This window comes from Bufo bufo, chromosome 8 (assembly GCF_905171765.1).
Source record: "Bufo bufo chromosome 8, aBufBuf1.1, whole genome shotgun sequence".
Classification (NCBI taxonomy): domain Eukaryota; kingdom Metazoa; phylum Chordata; class Amphibia; order Anura; family Bufonidae; genus Bufo; species Bufo bufo.
The window spans coordinates 10676975-10698973 of NC_053396.1; the positions used below are offsets into that span (position 1 = coordinate 10676975).

The 21999-nt window shown below is 49.4% G+C and overlaps 1 protein-coding gene across 2 annotated transcripts in view; it reads right to left on the reverse strand.

Annotated features, from left to right (window-relative positions):
- The window catches only part of SYN1 (synapsin I), a 71192-nt gene that overhangs the window by 36258 nt on the left and 12935 nt on the right, over positions 1-21999 (reverse strand). For both annotated transcript variants that reach the window (XM_040442231.1, XM_040442230.1), the window contains exons 2-5: positions 16858-16915; positions 13894-13985; positions 7564-7720; positions 7216-7305 (exon numbers count right to left, since the gene is read on the reverse strand). In XM_040442231.1, coding sequence (XP_040298165.1) covers positions 7216-7305; positions 7564-7720; positions 13894-13985; positions 16858-16915 — 397 coding nt within the window. The remainder of the gene's footprint in view (positions 1-7215; positions 7306-7563; positions 7721-13893; positions 13986-16857; positions 16916-21999) is intronic.

The window sequence follows — 21999 nt, forward strand, 5'->3', positions numbered from 1 at the left end:
GAAAGCGGGAACGCGTGAAAGATTCCCAGTGGGCCAGCTCTTCAAACCTGTAGATCTGATCCACCTTATCCCTCCACATCGAAACAGTGGGAGGTTCAGTATCCTTCCAAAGCAGCGGGATGAGCAGTCTCGCCGCCGTGATGAGCATAGTAGGAAGATCAGATCTACAGGGGGAAAGCGAGTCATTAGGGCACCAAAGCAGAATCAGTTTAGGATCCAGCTTAACCTGCTTAGCACACACCTCATTTATCAGAGCTTCTATACTGGTCCAGAATGCTTTAATCTTTTCACAGTGCCACCAAATGTGTGACAGAGAGCCTACGTCTTTTCTACACCTCCAGCACTCACTTGGGAAATCTGCATTAAGCCTATGCAAGAACTCCGGGGACTTGTACCATCTCGTGAGCAGCTTATACGAGTTTTCTTGTACCTTAATACAGCGGCTAAAGCCGTGAGAGTGTGTAAGGACAAAAGCCCTTTCCGGGTCTGTAAGGTGGATGGACAATTCCCTTTCCCATGAAGAAAGGAAATGTAGCTCAGGAGGGGAGGCTGAGAGTAACTCCTTATAAAGGGTAGACAGCGGTTTAGGGATCCTACGGGCATCTGATAGTCTCTTAGACAGCCAAGAGGGGGTTCCAGAGGTGGTGGGGGGTGGTAGCTTAATCATCTTAATCTCCTTCTGCAGGGCAAAACTCTGTAGGAAGGAAGCTTTTTTGACTATAGGGTTATTCAAGACCGTGGACCAATCCAGGGACCCATCCAGGGATCTAATCTCACTTAAAGGGATCTCGGCCAAAAGAGGCCAGATACCTGAGGGCTTCTCGGCTTCCGGATGGACATAAAACTGTAAAGAGGAAAGCGGAGTACCCGGTATGGGAAACTCAAGTGTTCTATCCTTAAACTGCTTGGCCCACTCAACAAACATACCCTTCCATAGGAGTGGCAAAGAGGAACCACCCGGAGAACAAGGGGACAGCCCCCAGAGAATCCGCTTCATTCTAGTGGAGAGCAGAGAGCGCTCAAGACACACATATGGAGCACCTTAAGTGCTATTGAGGAGGGATAGATCTCTAAATAGTTGAAAGGCCACATAGTAGGAACGTATGTCGGGCAGACCAAAGCCGCCAAACCTCCTCTCTCTGGTCAGCACCGAATAAGCAATTCTGGAGGGTTTACTTCCCCACAAAAAGAGGGAAAAAACTCTGCGGATGTCTACAAAAAATGAGTGCGGCAGCCAGATAGGCAACACCTGCAGAAGGTACAAAAATTTAGGAGCTATAAAGGTCTTGAGGTAGTTTCTCTTGCCACACCAGGAAATAAACGGCAGTCTAATAGAGTGCAGCTGCCTCCTAACTGAGGACAATAAGGGGGCATAATTCAGAGCAAATAAGTCCTTCGCCTGAGCCGGGACGTGCACTCCCAAAAATACTATGTCTTTTGTAGCCCAGTGAAAGGGGGTAGTATTCTGAAGGGCCTCTTTAACCGATTCTGGACAAGTAACATTTAGGGCCATTGACTTGCTATAGTTGATTTTAAAGTTTGACACATAGCCAAACTCCTCAAAAAGAGACAAAAGCCTAGGGAAGGATGTTTCGGGATTGGAGGTCATGATAAGTAGGTCATCTGCAAATGCGGCTGTCAAGTGGGTCCGAGAATCAATGGTCAAGCCCCTAACCGCAGGATCCTGCCGGATCTTACACAGCAAAGTCTCCATCACTATGACAAACAGAGATGGGGAGAGGGGGCAACCCTGCCTCGTCCCATTGGATATGGAAAAGGAGGGAGAAAGCGTACCATTTATTTTGAGTTTGGCAGACGGGGCTGAGTACAGAGTGAAGATCGCAGATATAAACGAATCTGGGAAACCAAACCTCGACAGGGTCCGCGACATATAATGCCAACCGACCCTGTCGAAGGCCTTCTCCGCGTCCGTGCTCAGCAAAGCCAGAGGCGTAGAGGAGCTTCTAGCCCAATCCATAAGGTGGAGCAAACGTATTGTGTTTTCACAGCCCTGTCTGCCACGCACAAACCCCACTTGCTCGCTATCAATAAGATCCGGCAGGATCAGCTGTATTCGCTGCGCCAGAATCTTGGCCCACCACTTGACATCCGCATTTAGCAGTGAAATCGGGCGATAACTGCCACAGTGGAGGGGGTCTTTGTTTTCTTTATGGATTATAGTTATGTGGGCCTCTAACGTTTGGGGGGGTAGAGAACCTCCAGACAGGAGGAAATTACAGAGTGCCTGAAAGTGAGGAGTCAAAACGTCTTTGAAGGTCTTGTAATACGATATAGGGAGCCCATCCGGGCCTGGACTTTTACCTGAAGGAATGGAGGAAAGGACCTTGCCAATTTCCTCTCTTGATACAGGGGCGACTAGTTGGGAAGCTTGTAGGGGACTAACAGAGGGCAGCATCAGAGTGGACAGGAACTCATCTGTGGCTTGCTCAATAGAGGCTGAACCAGGACGGTCTGGAGTGGGGAGGTTATATAGATCCGCATAAAAAGCACTAAACGCTTTCGCTATATCGTGAGTCGACTTGTGCTTATTGCCTTTCGCATCTAAAATAGCAGGGATAAATGAATCCGCGTGGCGTTGCTTAGCCATGGCAGACATCAGTTTATTCCCTTTGTTCCCATGAGCATAAGCTTTAAACCTGGAGCGGAATATAAGTTTCGCTGATTTGGCGTTGAGCAAGTTTTTCAGTCCCGTCCTGGCCTCCGCTAATTCAGCAGCCACAGCCTGAGCCTGGGTTTGCTTATGGGTCAGTTCAAGACTCGCTATGCGGGACAACAGGTCGTCTACAGCCTTGGAGCGCAGTCTTTTAACATGCGAGCCCAGGGAAATTAATTCTCCTCTAACCACTGCCTTATGAGTCTCCCACAAGATGGAGGGGGAGGGAGGAGGGTCGCCCACTGCATTAAGAGAGAAGAATTCAGACATAATCCGGGAGATTCTAGCTGCATTGGTAGGGTCGGAGATCAATGTGTCATTAAGACGCCATATTTTCTCTCGTTTAGGAAGAGCTGTCATAGACACTCGGAGAAATACTGGGGCGTGATCAGAAAGCGTAATGTTCCCAATCCTCGTATCTACCACCTGAGAAATATGGGGGGAGGATAAAAACAAGTAGTCCAACCTATGGAAGGATTTTTTAGCGTTTGAATAAAACGTATAATCCCTACCAGAGGGATGCATAGTGCGCCACACATCAATAACCCGCAACTTCTTCAGCGCAGTCTTCAGACGTCGCAGAAGTTTGTGGGATAACTCAGATCTCTGAGAGGACGAGTCAAGGTCAGGCTCCATAGTCACATTAAAGTCACCTCCTAGTATAAGCATGCCCTCACTAAAAGCCTGTAATTGCTCAAGAGTCCGAACGAGCCAGGGGATCTGACCCCTATTGGGGGCATATAAATTAGCCAGGGTAACAGGCGCGTCAGCGATGTGCCCCTTAACGAATAAGAAGCGACCATCAGTGTCCGCAAGGACAGCGGAGTGTTTGAAGGGTAGGCGCTTGTGGACGGCCACGCTGACACCCCTGCTAGCCGAGGCAAAAGAGCTATGGAACCATTGTGAGAATGCGTTTTGGGACAACTTCGGGATCTTCCCTGATTTAAAATGAGTTTCTTGGAGGAATACAACGGAGGCTTCATCTTTCAGTAACAAGGAGAGCACCTGAGACCGCTTACATGGCTCGTTCAGACCCTTGGCATTCAGTGAGGCAACTATAACAGAGGCCATAGTGAAGACAGAGGAGGCCTGTCGGCCCAGAGCAAGAGGACATCCAGTCTGGAAAGCCACGGACGGAGTAAGGAGAAGAAAGGGAGGAATGAGGACAAAGGGAAAGTCAAAAGAAAAATAAAAGACATAACAAATGAGACAGTAACACAACCCAAATAACAAAGAATGTCTCCCCATGGACAGGGAGCACGTGGCCCCACCCAGCATCTGATATGATGGAGATCCTTTTTCATAGCGGCGGACAGCCGGGATCTATCAGAGGGGGGCTCCTGTGGGGCCACCGGGGGTGAGGGAGAGGACATAATCAGTAACATAACTGACAACAGTGCAGACATATAACCCCCGCATAACTAACATTGCATTCAGTGCTCTAATGCACAGCTCGTAACCCGCATCTCATGCAGGCAAGGTAGTAAAGCATAGGGTCAGGCCCAAAACCCATGAGAACGGGGCAGTGGGCCAAGACCTAAAATAAGTCCAAAACCTATGGACAAACTATGGAAATTCAGCTCAGACAGAGCCAGACAGAGTTCCTACGTCCTGGGACCCAGCAAAGTCACAGAACATTGAACTCAGTGAAGAGTGAACAAAAGCGCCTTCAGCGCCTCCCGGAACAGAGTCAGGTAACAGGTACTTGCGACCGTCCTTTTCCTTGTTTCCCAGCTCTGGAAGGTGAAACTTGCTGCCACGAATCTATACCCGGAGGGGTAGGCAGGGGATCCCCTTGATCAGCCGGCATCCACGAGGGAACTGTGATGGGTTCAATCCCAAGAGGGCCCCAAATAGCTTTCAGGTCACTCGGGGTCCGCACCGTATACTGCCTCCCGTTTTTCAAGATGGCCAGACCGAAGGGATAGAGCCATCGGAATGGCGTAGCTGTGGCTTTAAGGGCCTCTAGGAGCGGCTTCACGATGCGCCTCTTGGCTAAGGTGGAGGGGGCCAGATCCTGAAAGAATAGGACTGGGGTCTCGCCGTACATGATGCGGTCGGCCTCCCTTCCCGCCTTGAGCAGTGCAGCAGTGTCCACGTAGCTTAATATGCCGCAAACAACATCCCGCGGTGGCTCACCAGGTTTTGGCTTGGGCCTTAAGGCCCTGTGGATGCGCTCGATCACAATCGGAGCTGCTCTCTCAGCTCCCAGCAGGGAGGAGAAAATTTCGCATGCGACTGAATGAAGCGCGTCAATCGCAATATTTTCGGGTAGGCCGCGGATGCGAATATTTCGCCGCCGGCTCCGGTTCTCCTGATCCTCTATGCGCATCAGCGCGTCGTTTAGCAAGTCTCTGTGGGTTTGCAGGGCTGCACGGGTCTTACCCTCATGCACCAGGATGGCTTCCTGTGCTAGCTCCAGGGACTCCACACGATTCCCAATTTGCCGCAGGTCTCCTTTTATCTCCTCCAAGTCCTTTTTAAGAGGTGCAAGAGCAGATTCCAGGATGTCCCTGAGATCTGTTTTGGAGAGTGAGGAGTTTGTTCGCAGTGGTCTGCAATCTGATACATCAGAAGTGCTTCCTGCCTCTGAACCTTCCTCTGCTTCTGAGAGCTGCCGCGCCCTTCTGGTTGTTTCAGCAGCAGGAGTCCTGGACTGTTTCTTGAGGTATTTATCCATCTCCGGTTGCCTGGAACGGGCCCCAGTCGGCTCTGGAGTCTCAGGGTGACGGTTCTTGCCTGGTTTCCCCATTGGCACTGAGTAAATAGCTAATAAAAGGGGCTATAATAGCTGCCAGGGAGAGGAGCTCAGGAACAAGCAACCATTCAGCTCCAAGGTCAGGCTCCGCCCCCCTATAGTAGTTATATTCTTGTACATAGGAGGCAGTATTATAGTAGTTATATTCTTGTACATAGGAGGCAGTATTATACTAGTTATATTCTTGTACATAGAAGCAGTATTATAGTAGTTATATTCTTGCACATAGGAGCAGTATTATAGTAGTTATATTCCTGTACATAGGAGCAGTATTATACTAGTTATATTCTTGTACATAGGAGCAGTATTATAGTAGTTATATTCTTGTACATAGGAGCAGTATTATAGTAGTTATATTCTTGTACATAGGAGCAGTATTATAGTAGTTATATTCTTGTACATAGGAGCAGTATTATAGTAGTTATATTCTTGTACATAGGGGCAGTATTATAGTAGTTATATTCTTGTACATAGGGGGAGTATTATAGTAGTTATATTCTTGTACATAGGAGCAGTATTATAGTAGTTATATTCTTGTACATAGGAGCAGTATTATAGTAGTTATATTCTTGTACATAGGAGGCAGTATTATAGTAGTTATATTCTTGTACATAGGAGGCAGTATTATAGTAGTTATATTCTTGTACATAGGAGGCAGTATTATAGCAGTTCTATTCTGTACATAGGAGGCAGTATTATAGTCGTTATATTCTTGTACATAGGAGGCAGTATTATAGTAGTTATATTCTTGTACATAGGAGCAGTATTATAGTAGTTATATTCTTGTACATAGGAGCAGTATTATAGTAGTTATATTCTTGTACATAGGAGCAGTATTATAGTAGTTATATTCTTGTACATAGGAGCAGTATTATAGTAGTTATATTCTTGTACATAGGAGCAGTATTATAGTAGTTATATTCTTGTACATAGGAGGCAGTATTATAGTAGTTATATTCTTGTACATAGGAGGCAGTATTATAGTAGTTATATTCTTGTACATAGGGGGCAGTATTATAGTAGTTATATTCTTGTACATAGGAGGCAGTATTATAGTAGTTATATTCTTGTACATAGGGGGCAGTATTATAGTAGTTATATTATTGTACATAGGAGGCAGTATTATAGTAGTTATATTCTTGTACATAGGAGGCAGTATTATAGTAGATATATTCTTGTACATAGGAGGCAGTATTATAGTAGTTATATTCTTGTACATAGGAGCAGTATTATAGCAGTTATATTCTTGTACATAGGAGCAGTATTATAGTAGTTATATTCTTGTACATAGGAGGCAGTATTATAGTAGTTATATTCCTGTACATAGGAGCAGTATTATAGTAGTTATATTCTTGTACATAGGAGCAGTATTATAGTAGTTATATTCTTGTACATAGGAGGCAGTATTATAGTAGTTATATTCTTGTACATAGGAGGCAGTATTATAGTAGTAGCACAGATCTCAATGTGACACTGAAAGTGAACCAGCGGATACACACAGCTCTCTATAGATAAACATCTGTTTTACATCAGTGGTTTTCCGACTGCAGATTTAAAAACCTATTGCTTGGCACGTAACCTGCTTCCGGACTGGAGGGACACATAACATGGAAAGTACAGTGTGAGCCCTGCTGCTTCTGTCTGGGGGGTCACTACAGGACACAGGACCCCAAACCAGGTGTTATTCATGATATCAGCTCCGGAATATAGTCCTGTAGGTGGAAGTATGTGAAGTGAAGACCTGTGCAGGACATCAAACAGATATCAGTGGTCTCTGACTCACCATCTCTTTGTGATTAGGGTAGTAAGTTTGCTCAATTAGAGGGAATTCCTCGGGCCCAAGCTTCCTATGCAGGCGAACGAGATGAGAAAACTGAAAGATAAATGACAAAAGATTATCCCAAAGAACAGAACTAATAAAGACAACTAGTTGGCATCTTGTATTATAAAATACTGCAGTTTTCATACTGACCACTAGATGTCAGCAAAGGAGATTTCACTAAGAAACCACTCGTTTTACAGCCTGCTGTGAAACTGAGCTCTGTTATTTTCATCCTATCGCCTCAAGTTTTCTGGGGCCGAGAACAGCAGGATGTTTTTCACTGGGGAGCTAAAAAATAATAGTACTCACCACCCAGGGCTTATCACAGAAGTTATATACTGAGTGCAAGGAGTTCAGGCTCGGTACGCCGGCATATTGCAGGCCGATCACCAAGCTGCGGAAATCTCCATTCCGTGCCATGCTGAAAGCGTGCTGACGGATGAGGACAAAGTCTGGCTTCAGAGACCTATGAGAACCAATAGGGTGGAACAAGCAATTATAAATCAGAGGCGATCAGTCCCAGCACTGAGGGGTTAAAACATATCACCACAATATCAGATATTCTTATCAAGGATGAGCTGCACACGTCTGTCAAGTGGTCTGTTTTTGGAAAAGCTAGGGGAGATATGGCCGCCATTACAACCCCATAGGAGTTGTCACCCAGACGTATAGGAGGCCTGAATGGCAAATCTAGTTATTTATGTAGAGATATGGCAGCTGGACGAAGTACGGCCACATACCCGGCTATGTCGTGCCACACTGTAAGGGTGACAACCGCATCTACAATCACTATGCCAATGCCGCCTGCCTCATCTACAATCACTATGCCCATGCCGCCTGCCTCATCTACAATCACTATGCCCATGCCGCCGACCTCATCTACAATCACTATGTTAATGCCGCCTGCCTCATCTACAATCACTATGTCCATGCCGTCTGCCTCATCTACAATCACTATGCCCATGCCGCCTGCCTCATCTACAATCACTATGCCCATGCCTGTCTCCTCTACAATCACTATGCCCATGCCACCTGCCTCATCTACAATCACTATGCCCATGCCTGTCTCCTCTACAATCACTATGCCCATGCCGCCTGCCTCATCTACAATCACTATGCCCATGCCGCCTGCCTCATCTACAATCACTATGCCCATGCCGCCTGCCTCATCTACAATCACTATGCCCATGCCGCCTGCCTCATCTACAATCACTATGCCCATGTCGCCTGCCTCATCTACAATCACTATGCCCATGCCGCCTGCCTCATCTACAATCACTATGCCCATGCCTGTCTCATCTACAATCACTATGCCCATGCCGCCTGCCTCATCTACAATCACTATGCCCATGCCGCCTGCCTCGTCTACTATCACTATGCCCATGCCGCCTGCCTCATCTACAATCACTATGCCCATGCCGCCTGCCTCATCTACAATACCTATGCCCATGTCGCCTGCCTCATCTACAATCACTATGCCCATGCTGCCTGCTTCATCTACAATCACTATGTCCATGCTGTCTGCTTCATCTACAATCACTATGGCCATGCCTGCCTCATCTACAATCACTATGCCCATGCCTGTCTTATCTACAATCACTATGTCCATGCCCCCTGCCTCATCTACAATCACTATGCCCATGTCGCCTGCCTCATCTACAATCACTATGCCCATGCCTGCCTCATCTACAATCACTATGCCCATGCCTGCCTCATCTACAATCACTATGCCCATGCCTGCCTCATCTACAATCACTATGCCCATGCCTGCCTCATCTACAATCACTATGCCCATGCCTGCCTCATCTACAATCACTATGCCCATGTCGCCTGCCTCATCTACAATCACTATGCCAATGTCGCCTGCCTCATCTACAATCACTATGGCCATGTCGCCTGCCTCATCTACAATCACTATGCCTATGCCGCCTGCTTCATCTACAATCACTATGCCCATGCCGCCTGCCTCATCTACAATCACTATGCCAATGTCGCCTGCCTCACCTACAATCACTATGGCCATGTCGCCTGCCTCATCTACAATCACTATGCCCATGCTGCCTGCTTCATCTACAATCACTATGCCCATGCCGCCTGCCTCATCTACAATCACTATGCCCATGCCGCCTGCCTCATCTACAATCACTATGCCCATGCCGCCTGCCTCATCTACAATCACTATGCCCATGCCGCCTGCCTCATCTACAATCACTATGCCCATGCCGCCTGCCTCATCTACAATCACTATGCCCATGCTGCCTGCTTTATCTACAATCACTATGGCCATGTCGCCTGCCTCATCTACAATCACTATGTCCATGCCGCCAGCCTCCTCTACAATCACTATGCCCATGTCGCCTGCCTCATCTACAATCACTATGGCCATGCCGCCTGCCTCATCTACAATCACTATGCCCATGCCGCCTGCCTCATCTACAATCACTATGCCCATGCCGCCTGCCTCATCTACAATCACTATGCCCATGTCGCCTGCCTCATCTACAATCACTATGTCCATGTCGCCTGCCTCATCTACAATCACTATGCCCATGCCGCCTGCCTCATCTACAATCACTATGCCCATGCCTGTCTCATCTACAATCACTATGCCCATGCCGCCTGCCTCATCTACAATCACTATGCCCATGCCGCCTGCCTCGTCTACAATCACTATGCCCATGCCGCCTGCCTCATCTACAATCACTATGCCCATGCCGCCTGCCTCATCTACAATCACTATGCCCATGCCGCCTGCCTCGTCTACAATCACTATGCCCATGTCGCCTGCCTCATCTACAATCACTATGCCCATGCTGCCTGCTTCATCTACAATCACTATGGCCATGTCGCCTGCCTCATCTACAATCACTATGTCCATGCCGCCTGCCTCCTCTACAATCACTATGCCCATGTCGCCTGCCTCATCTACAATCACTATGGCCATGCCGCCTGCCTCGTCTACAATCACTATGCCCATGCCGCCTGCCTCATCTACAATCACTATGCCAATGTCGCCTGCCTCATCTACAATCACTATGCCCATGCCGCCTGCCTCATCTACAATCACTATGCCCATGCCGCCTGCCTCATCTACAATCACTATGCCCATGTCGCCTGCCTCATCTACAATCACTATGCCCATGCCGCCTGCCTCATCTACAATCACTATGCCCATGTCGCCTGCCTCATCTACAATCACTATGCCCATGTCGCCTGCTTCATCTACAATCACTATGTCCATGCCGCCTGCCTCCTCTACAATCACTATGCCCATGTCGCCTGCCTCATCTACAATCACTATGCCCATGTCGCCTGCCTCATCTACAATCAATGTCTATGCCACCTGCCTCATCTACAATCACTATGCCCATGCCGCCTGCCTCATCTACAATCACTATGCCTATGCCGCCTGCCTCATCTACAATCACTATGTCCATGCCGCCTGCCTCATCTACAATCACTATGTCCATGTCGCCTGCCTCATCTACAATCACTATGCCCATGCCGCCTGCCTCATCTACAATCACTATGCCCATGCCTGTCTCATCTACAATCACTATGCCCATGCCGCCTGCCTCATCTACAATCACTATGCCCATGCCGCCTGCCTCGTCTACAATCACTATGCCCATGCCGCCTGCCTCATCTACAATCACTATTCCCATGTCGCCTGCCTCATCTACAATCACTATGCCCATGCCGCCTGCCTCATCTACAATCACTATGTCCATGCCGCCTGCCTCATCTACAATCACTATGCCCATGCCGCCTGCCTCATCTACAATCACTATGCCCATGTCGCCTGCCTCATCTACAATCACTATGCCCATGCCGCCTGCCTCATCTACAATCACTATGCCCATGCCGCCTGCCTCATCTACAATCACTATGTCCACACCGCCTGCCTCATCTACAATCACTATGCCCATGCCTGTCTCATCTACAATCACTATGCCCATGCCGCCTGCCTCCTCTACAATCACTATGCCCATGTCGCCTGCCTCATCTACAATCACTATGGCCATGCCGCCTGCCTCATCTACAATCACTATGCCCATGCCGCCTGCCTCATCTACAATCACTATGCCCATGCCGCCTGCCTCATCTACAATCACTATGCCCATGTCGCCTGCCTCATCTACAATCACTATGCCCATGCCGCCTGCCTCATCTACAATCACTATGCCCATGCCACCTGCCTCATCTACAATCACTATGCCCATGCCGCCTGCCTCATCTACAATCACTATGCCAATGTCGCCTGCCTCATCTACAATCACTATGCCCATGTTGCCTGCCTCATCTACAATCACTATGCCCATGCCGCCTGCCTCATCTACAATCACTATGCCCATGCCGCCTGCCTCATCTACAATCACTATGCCCATGTCGCCTGCCTCATCTACAATCACTATGTCCATGCCGCCTGCCTCATCTACAATCACTATGCCCATGCCGCCTGCCTCATCTACAATCACTATGCCCATGCCACCTGCCTCATCTACAATCACTATGCCCATGCCGCCTGCCTCATCTACAATCACTATGCCAATGTCGCCTGCCTCATCTACAATCACTATGCCCATGTTGCCTGCCTCATCTACAATCACTATGCCCATGCCGCCTGCCTCATCTACAATCACTATGCCCATGCCGCCTGCCTCATCTACAATCACTATGCCCATGCCGCCTGCCTCATCTACAATCACTATGTCCATGCCGCCTGCCTCATCTACAATCACTATGCCCATGCCGCCTGCCTCATCTACAATCACTATGCCCATGCTGCCTGCTTCATCTACAATCACTATGCCCATGCCGCCTGCCTCATCTACAATCACTATGCCCATGCCGCCTGCCTCATCTACAATCACTATGTCCATGCCGCCTGCCTCATCTACAATCACTATGCCCATGCCGCCTGCCTCATCTACAATCACTATGCCCATGCCGCCTGCCTCATCTACAATCACTATGCCCATGCCGCCTGCCTCATCTACAATCACTATGCCCATGTCGCCTGCCTCATCTACAATCACTATGCCCATGCCGCCTGCCTCATCTACAATCACTATGCCCATGCCGCCTGCCTCATCTACAATCACTATGCCCATGTCGTCTGCCTCATCTACAATCACTATGCCCATGCCGCCTGCCTCATCTACAATCACTATGCCCATGCCGCCTGCTTCATGTTGCTGACGAGGGTTCTCACGTCAAATGTCGTTAAAGCACAAAGCTTCCTACGATGGTTAGAAAATACCTGAGGCTTTTCTGCCAAACACAAACGGCTAAATGAGTGGTTACTATATTGCAGTACTCCATTATCTCCACAGGGGGGCTCCCTTCACAATGAGCCGAGCTCAGCGGTAGCAGCACGAGCTGCTATTAGTAAATGAGTGACATGAATGCAGCTGCTGTGTGTGAACGACGCCCCATCTTCACCTCATATAACCTTCAGAGCAGCCGTCGCCCACCGTCCTGGGCATCGGCGATACACGTGTGACGTATATGGCGGTACGCTACCACTGAGGGAGTTACTACCGCGTATATACAAGCACTGATGGCGGACAGACCTTACTAAAATTACAGACAAGCCCCAACATTACCCTGGTGTTCATATGTTCTGCAATGACTGGTAACAACCACTAGGGGCTGTGACTACGGTGACCCTATAGTCTGTCACCCAACTTTTTACAGACCCTGAGTGACAGCTAAATCCTGCTGCTCTACCTGTGTCAGTCTTCACTGTCATTTTGGCTTTATATTTATGAACCAGTGCTGAGAGCATGAAATCGTGAGGCCTCCTGGAATCGCAGTATAAACCAATGTAAGTAAGCTATCGAAACGTTCTCTCTCGTCAACTGTCCAGACAAGAGGCTGCCAGATAGCCCTGCCACCGCTTATCTCAGGAGAAACTATGGGGGTCATTTACTATCCAGATATAGGCTTATATTAGGCATATCGTATAAAATGATGGTATATATATCAATTTATGATTGGAGGGGGTCTGACCTGTGAGACCCCCGTTCATCTTGAGAATGAAGGGGTGGCAGTGCTGGTGTAGTGTCAGCGTTGTGCTGCTGTTCCCTGGCTGGTGCACTACACCAACACGGCCGACCCTTCATTCTCAGAATCAGAGGTCAGACTCCCCCCTCATTATTATAAAATGATATATGCCATCCCTTTATAAATGTGAACGACCCCTTTAAGGGACAGGTAAGTAGTCATCATGTAATGGTCTCCTCCTCCAAACCCTTTCAGCAGCTCCAATCGGGTCCTTGTCCATCTGTATGTGATCATCGGAGGTCTAACTCCCAACATCCCAACAGATCAGCCGTTTGATTGATTTGCCAGTGACGTCACGTTCATTGGTCACATGACCTACGCAGCGTTCCGTCCCATACAAGTGAATGGGGCTGAGCTGTGATACCAAGCACAGCCGCTATCCAATGGGCGACGTGGTAAGCTCCGGTGAACGCGGTGGTCTCTTCAAACAGCTGATTGTGGGGGTGCTGGAAGTTGGACCCCCACCGATCACATACAGATGACCTACCCTGAGGATAGGTCAGCAGGATAAAACACTTGGACAACCCCTTTAACCGCCACACGGGGTAAGCAATGTAAATGGTAACTCACCTGACCACCTTCACGCCGTTTCTCATGACCTCTAGGTCCACGGAGAAGGTTCCATTAGAATGGGCCACCAGGTTCAGATCCGAGAACTCGGCCTACGGAGAGGATATAAAGGGACATCATAAGGAAGCCTGCCTGTGGATGACGACCGCTGTGAAATCGGACAGCTACACGAGCGAGCGCTGACTGCTCGGTGTGAATGCTATGATTTTATGCTTCCCGCAGAGGTTCTGCCGTCATCATCTGCGGCTGGAAGAAGCGACGTTTAATCTCCAGCTTTAAACGCATTTTATGGATCCTTTATAAAACCAGCTATTTCTATTTCGACCCATAAAACTCCGCACACTCGTCCCGCAGGAGCTGGTAATGGCTGCCGGCGAGGATGAATTAGAGAAAGGACTGGATGATTTCCAGCACTGACGGCTGACGGTAACAGCAAGATGCAGAGGCGATCAATATGGCCGTCCCACTGTATACATGAAGGGGTAGTTAGGGCATATTTGTCAACTCTCCCAGTAAAAGGGGAGATCTCCTGGACTCCTAGAAGAGCCAGAAAATCCCCCAGGTCCCCCACATACTCGCTTCTCCCCGTCCTGCACTGCCACAGTGTCCTGATGCCAGGGGGCAATGAATGCGGCGCCGTCTGGGAATGGAGGGAGGCAGAATAGCTGGGAGAGGTCAATAGCTGAGCGGCTGGTCTGAGGTCTGTAAACAAGGAGGGTCTGGCCTGGAGTCTGTATACATGGGGGTCCGTTCACAGAGGGATCTGGTATGGGGTCTTCTTACACGGGGGATGGCCTACAGTGTCTATACAGGAGGGCTCTGGCCTGGGGTCTGTTCATAGAGGGGTCAGGTATGGGGCCTTCATACAGGGGGGTTGGTCTTGTGTGTCCATACAGAAGGGTTCTGGTCTGGGGTTTGTATACAGGGGGTTTGGTCTGGGGTCTTTATATGGGGGTTCTGATCTGGGGTCAGTTCACGAACAGGTGTGGTCTGGGGTCTGCTCACACAGCGGTCTGGTCTGGGGTATGTTCATAAAGGGGTCTGTTCACAGGATGTTCTGGTCTTGGTCCGTTCACAGAGGGGTCTGTATACAGGGTGTTCTTGGGTCTCTTCACAGAAGGGTATGGTTTGGGGTCTATCCACAGAGGGGTTAGGTCTTTGGTCTGTTCAGAGAAGGTTCTGGCCTGGGAAAGGACTGTTCACAGAAGGGTCTGGTCTGGGGTCTGTATACAGGGTGTTCTGGGGTCTCTTCACAGAAGGGTATGGTCTGGGGTCTGTTCATAGAGGGGTCAGGTATGGGGCCTTCATACAGGGGGGTTGGTCTTGTGTGTCTGAAACAGAAGGGTTCTGGTCTGGGGTTTGTATACAGGGGGTCTGGTCTGGGGTCTGTATACAGGGTGTTCTGGGGTCTCTTCACAGAAGGGTATGGTCTGGGGTCTGTTCATAGAGGGGTCAGGTATGGGGCCTTCATACAGGGGGGTTGGTCTTGTGTGTCTGAAACAGAAGGGTTCTGGTCTGGGGTTTGTATACAGGGGGTTTGGTCTGGGGTCTTTATATGGGGGTTCTGATCTGGGGTCAGTTCACAAACAGGTGTGGTCTGGGGTCTGCTCACACAGCGGTCTGGTCTGGGGTATGTTCATAAAGGGGTCTGTTCACAGGATGTTCTGGTCTTGGTCCGTTCACAGAGGGGTCTGTATACAGGGTGTTCTTGGGTCTCTTCACAGAAGGGTATGGTTTGGGGTCTATCCACAGAGGGGTTAGGTCTTTGGTCTGTTCAGAGAAGGTTCTGGCCTGGGAAAGGACTGTTCACAGAAGGGTCTGGTCTGGGGTCTGTATACAGGGTGTTCTGGGGTCTCTTCACAGAAGGGTATGGTCTGGGGTCTATCCACAGAGGGGTTAGGTCTTTGGTCTGTTCAGAGAAGGTTCTGGCCTGGGAAAGGACTGTTCACAGAAGGGTCTGGTCTGGGGTCTGTATACAGGGTGTTCTGGGGTCTCTTCACAGAAGGGTATGGTCTGGGGTCTATCCACAGAGGGGTTAGGTCTTTGGTCTGTTCAGAGAGGGGTCTGGTCTCGAGACTTCACAGAGGGGTCTGGTCTGGGGTATGTATACAGGGTATTCTGGTCTGCAGTCTCTTCACAGAGGGGTCTGGTTTGGGGTTTGTCCACAGTGGGGTCTGGTCTGGGGTCTGGTTTGGGGTTTGTCCACAGAGGGGTCTGGTCTCGGGTGTGTTCATAGATGGGTCAGGTCTTGGGTCTGTTCACAGAGGGGTCTGGTCTGGGCTCTCTTCACAGAGGGGTCTGGTCTGAAATCTGTCCACTGAGGGGTCTGGTCTGGGGTCTGTCAACAGAGGGGTTTGGTCTCGGGTTTGTTAACGGAGGGGTCTGGTTTGGGTTCTCTTCACAGAGGAGTCTGGTCTGAGATCTGTCCACAGAGGGGTCTGGTCTGGGGTCTGTATACAGGGGGTTTGGCCTGGAATGTCTATGCGTTAGGGTCTGTATACATGGGCTTTTGGTCTGGGGTCTGTATACAGAGACATTTTGGTCTGCGCTGTGTATAGAGGGAGATTCTGGCCTTGAACATGTATATAGGGGGGGAGTTCTGATCTTGGGTCTATATATGTCTGGAGTCTGCATACGGGGTGATTGTGCCTGGGGTGTGAATACAGAGGTGATGTCTAGGGTCTGTATACAGGGAAGATCTGGCCAAAGTGACTCAGTGCTAGTGCGTACCGAGGGGATCTGTCTCTGGGGTATGTATACAACAGGGCTGCTATTATGTCTGTATACAGGGTGTATGGTCCTGGGGTCAGTTCACAATGGAGTCTGGTCTGCGGTCTGTATAAAAAGGGGGGTCTGTTCTGGGGTCTGTATACAAGGGGTTCTGGCCTGGGGTCTGTATATGGTTGGGGAAATCTTCAGACTCCATATTGATATGACAGGTGTAGATGGATTGTCTCCACTTACTTGTTCAACCTTGATGTCAAACTCTCCACTGATTTTCTTCCCTTTAAAAATCTTCACCCTGTGAGATTAATGAAATAGAAATGACTTAGTAAGCCATCATAAAGCATGTCTAACGCTCCAGTCACAGCTAGAGCAGCATTCAAAAAATCCATCCCTCTGTTCTTCTGCTGGCATCTCACTGTTGTGCCCTGATGGTTCAGTGTCTGTACTGATCTGTGGTAAGAGGTCTTAACACTGCTGAAACCAGCAGCATTTGGAATGCAGCTCTCGGTGTGACTGGAGCACAAGGCGAGCTGCATCATCCAAAACCTGTGCTGCACTACTGCCCTTGGGTACTAGGGGAACATAACTGATTGAGATGACATCACCAATGGCCATGCTGTTTAGGTGCAGCCACTGCCTATTGGTGAGTCATTCCATTTACTAAAGCAAGCTCCAGTGTAGTGTTTCATTTCCAGACAGCGCCCCCGCAGGGGAAATGAAGGATTACATAATGTTCAATAAAAAAGCCTGTCCATGTAATGCACTGACATGTTAATAATGGAGATGAGGTACCTCTCCCCCCCCCCCCCCACCATTAACTCAGAATTCCCTAATTTACACCCCTAAATCGGAGGCTTTTAACCTCCAGACGTCAGAAATCCCCATTCAAGTGGGCCTGCCTGAAAAGTGAGGGGTAGGCCCAAATAATCTCTGTCCACCATGCAACATAGGTGCCGAGCTGACCTTCCCCCGCTCTAAGAGCTACATACAGCTGAATGGTTTGAAGAGAGTCAATTTAGAGAGTCGTAATCCTTATCCTGCTGCTGTGTGAATCCAGAGCCTTCTCCGCGCCGTTGATCAATGCAATGTACCAGACAATGTGTCCTGATGTACATGACAATAGAGAAAACGCCATTCGTCCTCTCCTCCCTAAGAGCCCTGACTGCACAAGATCTACACTGGGTGCTGGGGGCGACCACCCATGTTTTCTTAAGGTGTTTAGTTCACCTTTTTTTTTTACATACATCTAAAACGACAAGTCACGAAGCCTTGAAGGCCACTCCACTCTGTATTTGGCTCCATTCGAAGGGGACTCAGGACCTCCACTCTCGTTATCAATGAGGTTCCCGGTGGCCAGACCCTTGTAGTCTGACAGTGGACCGGCCGTACTTTGTGATTAGCAGAATACCGGCTCTGCCACTGTAACAAGCCGGGTTGAAATAAGGCCGGTGGTTATAAAAATGCTGACGCTGGAGGGAGCGAGTCGAGAAATTAAAAAGCAATTCCATCCTAATAAAGAAAATCCTCACCACCGTAGGATCTACACCACAAGATGACTCATGCTCTGCTGGAGTCTCCCTAATCTCTGGAGTAATGGCCTGTGCATCGGGAGGGAGTTAGAGGAGCCCAAACAAGATGCTCTACTTCCTTGACGTCAATGGTAGATGTCTCAATCCGACGCCTGCTCACAAAGCATCACAATCCCCACGAAGATGGAGAAGTATGGGAAGCCACCTCTGCCTGTTTTTGGACCTTCTTGGACCTCCTGAGCACCATGAGTAGGTTCCTGTTCAGCTTGAGGTTTTCACGCTGCTCCTAAAATTTTTATGAAGAGCATTCTGAAATCTCTCAAACTGACATCACAAGCATTGGAGATCTGGCTTCAGTATGACCATCTCTATCTGACCATACATAAATATGAGCACATGGGGGAAAACTACAGGAACCAAAGCCATCAGGGTGGGGGTCTGCCTGCATTCTTGCTTCATTTAGTCGATGTTTGACCTAATTGACTTAAAAGCTGACTTGGCTTCATTCATGACTGATTATTACCTCCTCCCAACTAATAATACATGCATGTTCTGCCTTGCCTGGTCTACACGTATCAGGAGGTATAGCAAGCTAAGGCCACCATAAGGATGCCCGGAGATATTCTAGCTGGGGACCTATTGGATTCACATCACATCTATGTGGTCACAATGACATTCTTCCTCCATAACAAGGTCCCTCAGCTCTTGCTTTGCTGGATCTCACAGACTCCAGTAACTAACCGGCTACGGCAGATGCAGATGTTACTGCGGCAGTCAATTCTTCCAGACTCTGCTCACGTCACGTGGAAACAGAGAGCATGAGAAAGTCACTGCGGCGCTCTTCACGCATCCTGCCCGGCTCTGGGGCGTCAGTTTGCAGACGCTTCAATATGTATTGGCAGCACCAAAAGATGAAATTGGAGAATTTCCAGCTACCTGACCTCAGGCCGACATCTCCGCTATAAATCCTGTTCCACTGGAGATGCAATTAGGTTACTCGACCAGGCAGAGAGGTAGCAAAGCTCTGGCCTTAAAGGACCCTTCCACCCTTATAGATCAGCAGGTCTGTATATACAACACCAGAAAACACAGCTAAGGGGAGTTTCACGGGCTCAGATTTCAGACCCATAATGCTTTGGATCATTAAAACGTATGCTAGCCTGGGATTGGTTTTCTACAAGGTCTTCTTCACTGTGCCTTTCTACCTCGTCTGGTTCCAATGCTGTGTCCTGGTGTTCCTAGTTTGACTCCTGATTGACGCTGTTCCTGGATATTGCCTCACCCTTGGATTATTTGTCCAGTACTTGTTGTTCTGCACCTGGCACTGACCCTTGACTCTGTTCTCGACTACGTTTCCACCTTGTCCTTCAGCCTGTCTTTCCGGTGACTACCCTTGGCTCCATTCCTGACTATGCTACTACTACACCAGTGCTGACAATTCTGGGGTCTGCAATCCGAGCTTGCTCTGGCAGAAGAGTCCAGGGGTGAAAACCTGGGATCTACACAATCCAGTGTAAACCAGAGCCAAATGGATTATGGTTTGGAGAATCCATATCTCCAGTATGTGAATGCAACACACCGTCTAGGGAAGTGATAACTATCCAGGTGATGGCGAGAGTCATGGCGATATTGGCGTGTGAGGGCACCCTAAATTCTGGTGGTCCCTAAACCCTGTGTCCATGGGTGGTGTAAGGGCGCTTTCTCCACCCAGACAAGGCAAGGTTATCACTGACCCAAGTGATAGTGGAAGGTTATCAGTGACACAAGTGATAGTAAGGAGGGGGACACCGGTTCCTTCTATCTTTGGTGGGGACCAGGGTTCTGTAGACCTCACTGCCCTGGAGATCTTGGCTAAACGTACATAAGGAGGCCAGGAGATCTTGGTGCTAAATTCAGAAAGCAGATGAATCCCTGACTGCAGAAATGCAACGAATGGCTGCCGCCCTCCTTCCCCGAGGCTTCTCAATCCCTCCGCACTGGAGAATTGCAGTCTTTAAGCCTATTTATCTCTGTCTCTGCGTCTTATCATCCCTCTGCTCCTTGCACAATGTGAATCCCTGCCCATAATTCTGGAGCGGATGGCTCGGCTGTCTATTATCTGTGCGGCACATATTTCTGGAGTGAGGGGGCGAGACTGTGGAATTACTTAGCACTTTTCCCTTAAAAAACGAGCCGTATACCCTGTGATGGAGGCTGCAGAAGGCGAGTGTAACGGGGGAGGCCGGAGATGGTGGCAGGTCTGGATTTCATAGGCTACATATGAATCTACCGCCATAAAACAGCCTGTGGATGTCCCTGGCGGAGACTGAGGCAAGGACCTGACGAGCTGAGGGGTCCTAACTGACATGGCTCAAGGATGGACGCCCCCACATCACTGCTAGCTTCTGACTCCTCTCTCATTACAGGAGTCAATGATGTGTTGTTTGCGGAAGAAGACGCGATGGCCGTCACCGGATGCTCCTGCACAGAATCCCCTGAAGTGACATCACTGGTTGGGCACTATGACATCACTTGTCCTAGCCCGGTGGACGTTCGCAGCCTCTGTACGCAGGCAGAGCAGGGGGAAGTCTGAAGACGTCTCATCCTGCAGATCTCTGCCCCCCCCCCCCCCCCCCCCAGAGCTGTGAGATAGCGATGTAATCACGCCGGCGCCCCCCTCCCTCCTCCCCCTCCACTCGGAAATAGGGTGCAATTACCAGAGGAGGAAACCAACGGGGCGGCTTAGCCCTGCAGTCAGCTTGAGTCGGTATACGCTCTGCACTGACGACGTGCAATCGAGGTGCGCGCTTCTCACTTTAGCAATGGTACTCTGGGGTCTGCTGTACCTGCTGCTGCGGCGCTTCCTGATTACCGCGCCAATGAAGACCGACAGGCACTCGGGGGAAGGGGGGGAAGGCAGCAGCTTTATAGCTCGACTCTTATAGTGGTCATTGAGGTTATAATCTGCAATGCTGCTGCTAGCGGGCGGGGGAGGGGATGGCAGCAGACCGGAAAAACAGAGGTATAAATAAATCAGAGCCTTATATAACGTGGCAATGAGTAAAGCTATTAAATTGCTCTTTTCTGCCCCCCCCCCCCCCCCCCCCCCCGTCATGTGATCAGGCTGCAGATGCAAATCGGTCTTATATTGACATTCACCTAAGCATCCGGCACAACGGCGCTGGACCCTGAGATGTGAGGGGAATCTGGGCGAGGTCACCATGACAACCGCTGACACGACCCTGGGATGAGCCGTTGTCGCTACCCCTCCCCCTGGGTGGACATGACCTTTAAGGGTCTCTGGGACCACCAGATCAGAACTGATCAGCTACGAGCCTGTTCAGACCTCCTGTCTCAGCACAGATTTCAGCTGTCACTTTCTTCCTGCCCCATGCTTTACACTGCAGCCCTCTGCCAAGTGAATACAGACAAATGGATAGGTTTGATGTCTACGCCGCGAGCCTAGTCTTCCGAGAACGGCTCACTAAATTGAATGTGCAATGCTTCATTTCCCCAGCGGTGGCGCTGCAGAGCAATAAAATACATTGGATCACGGGGGGGTCTCAGCACGGGGGACATTCTAACATACAGGAGTTGTCAGAAGTAATTAACCCTTTGAATATATAGGTATACCTCAGTTGTTGACTGCCCAGGGCACAGAGCTCCACAGCGGCGTTATCAGGGGACTTTTCTACGGGCACAGGCATTGTGGTGGGAGGAAGCGGGGGATCTAAACCAAGGAGAGAAAGGAGGAACCAGCGCCGAACATCAAGCGGGAAAAGGACCCCTTAAAATTGATAGGCTGTATCTGAGAAAACTGACCTGACTCCAGAAAAATGACCCCCCCCCCCCCCCAGCTAATACAGGTGCA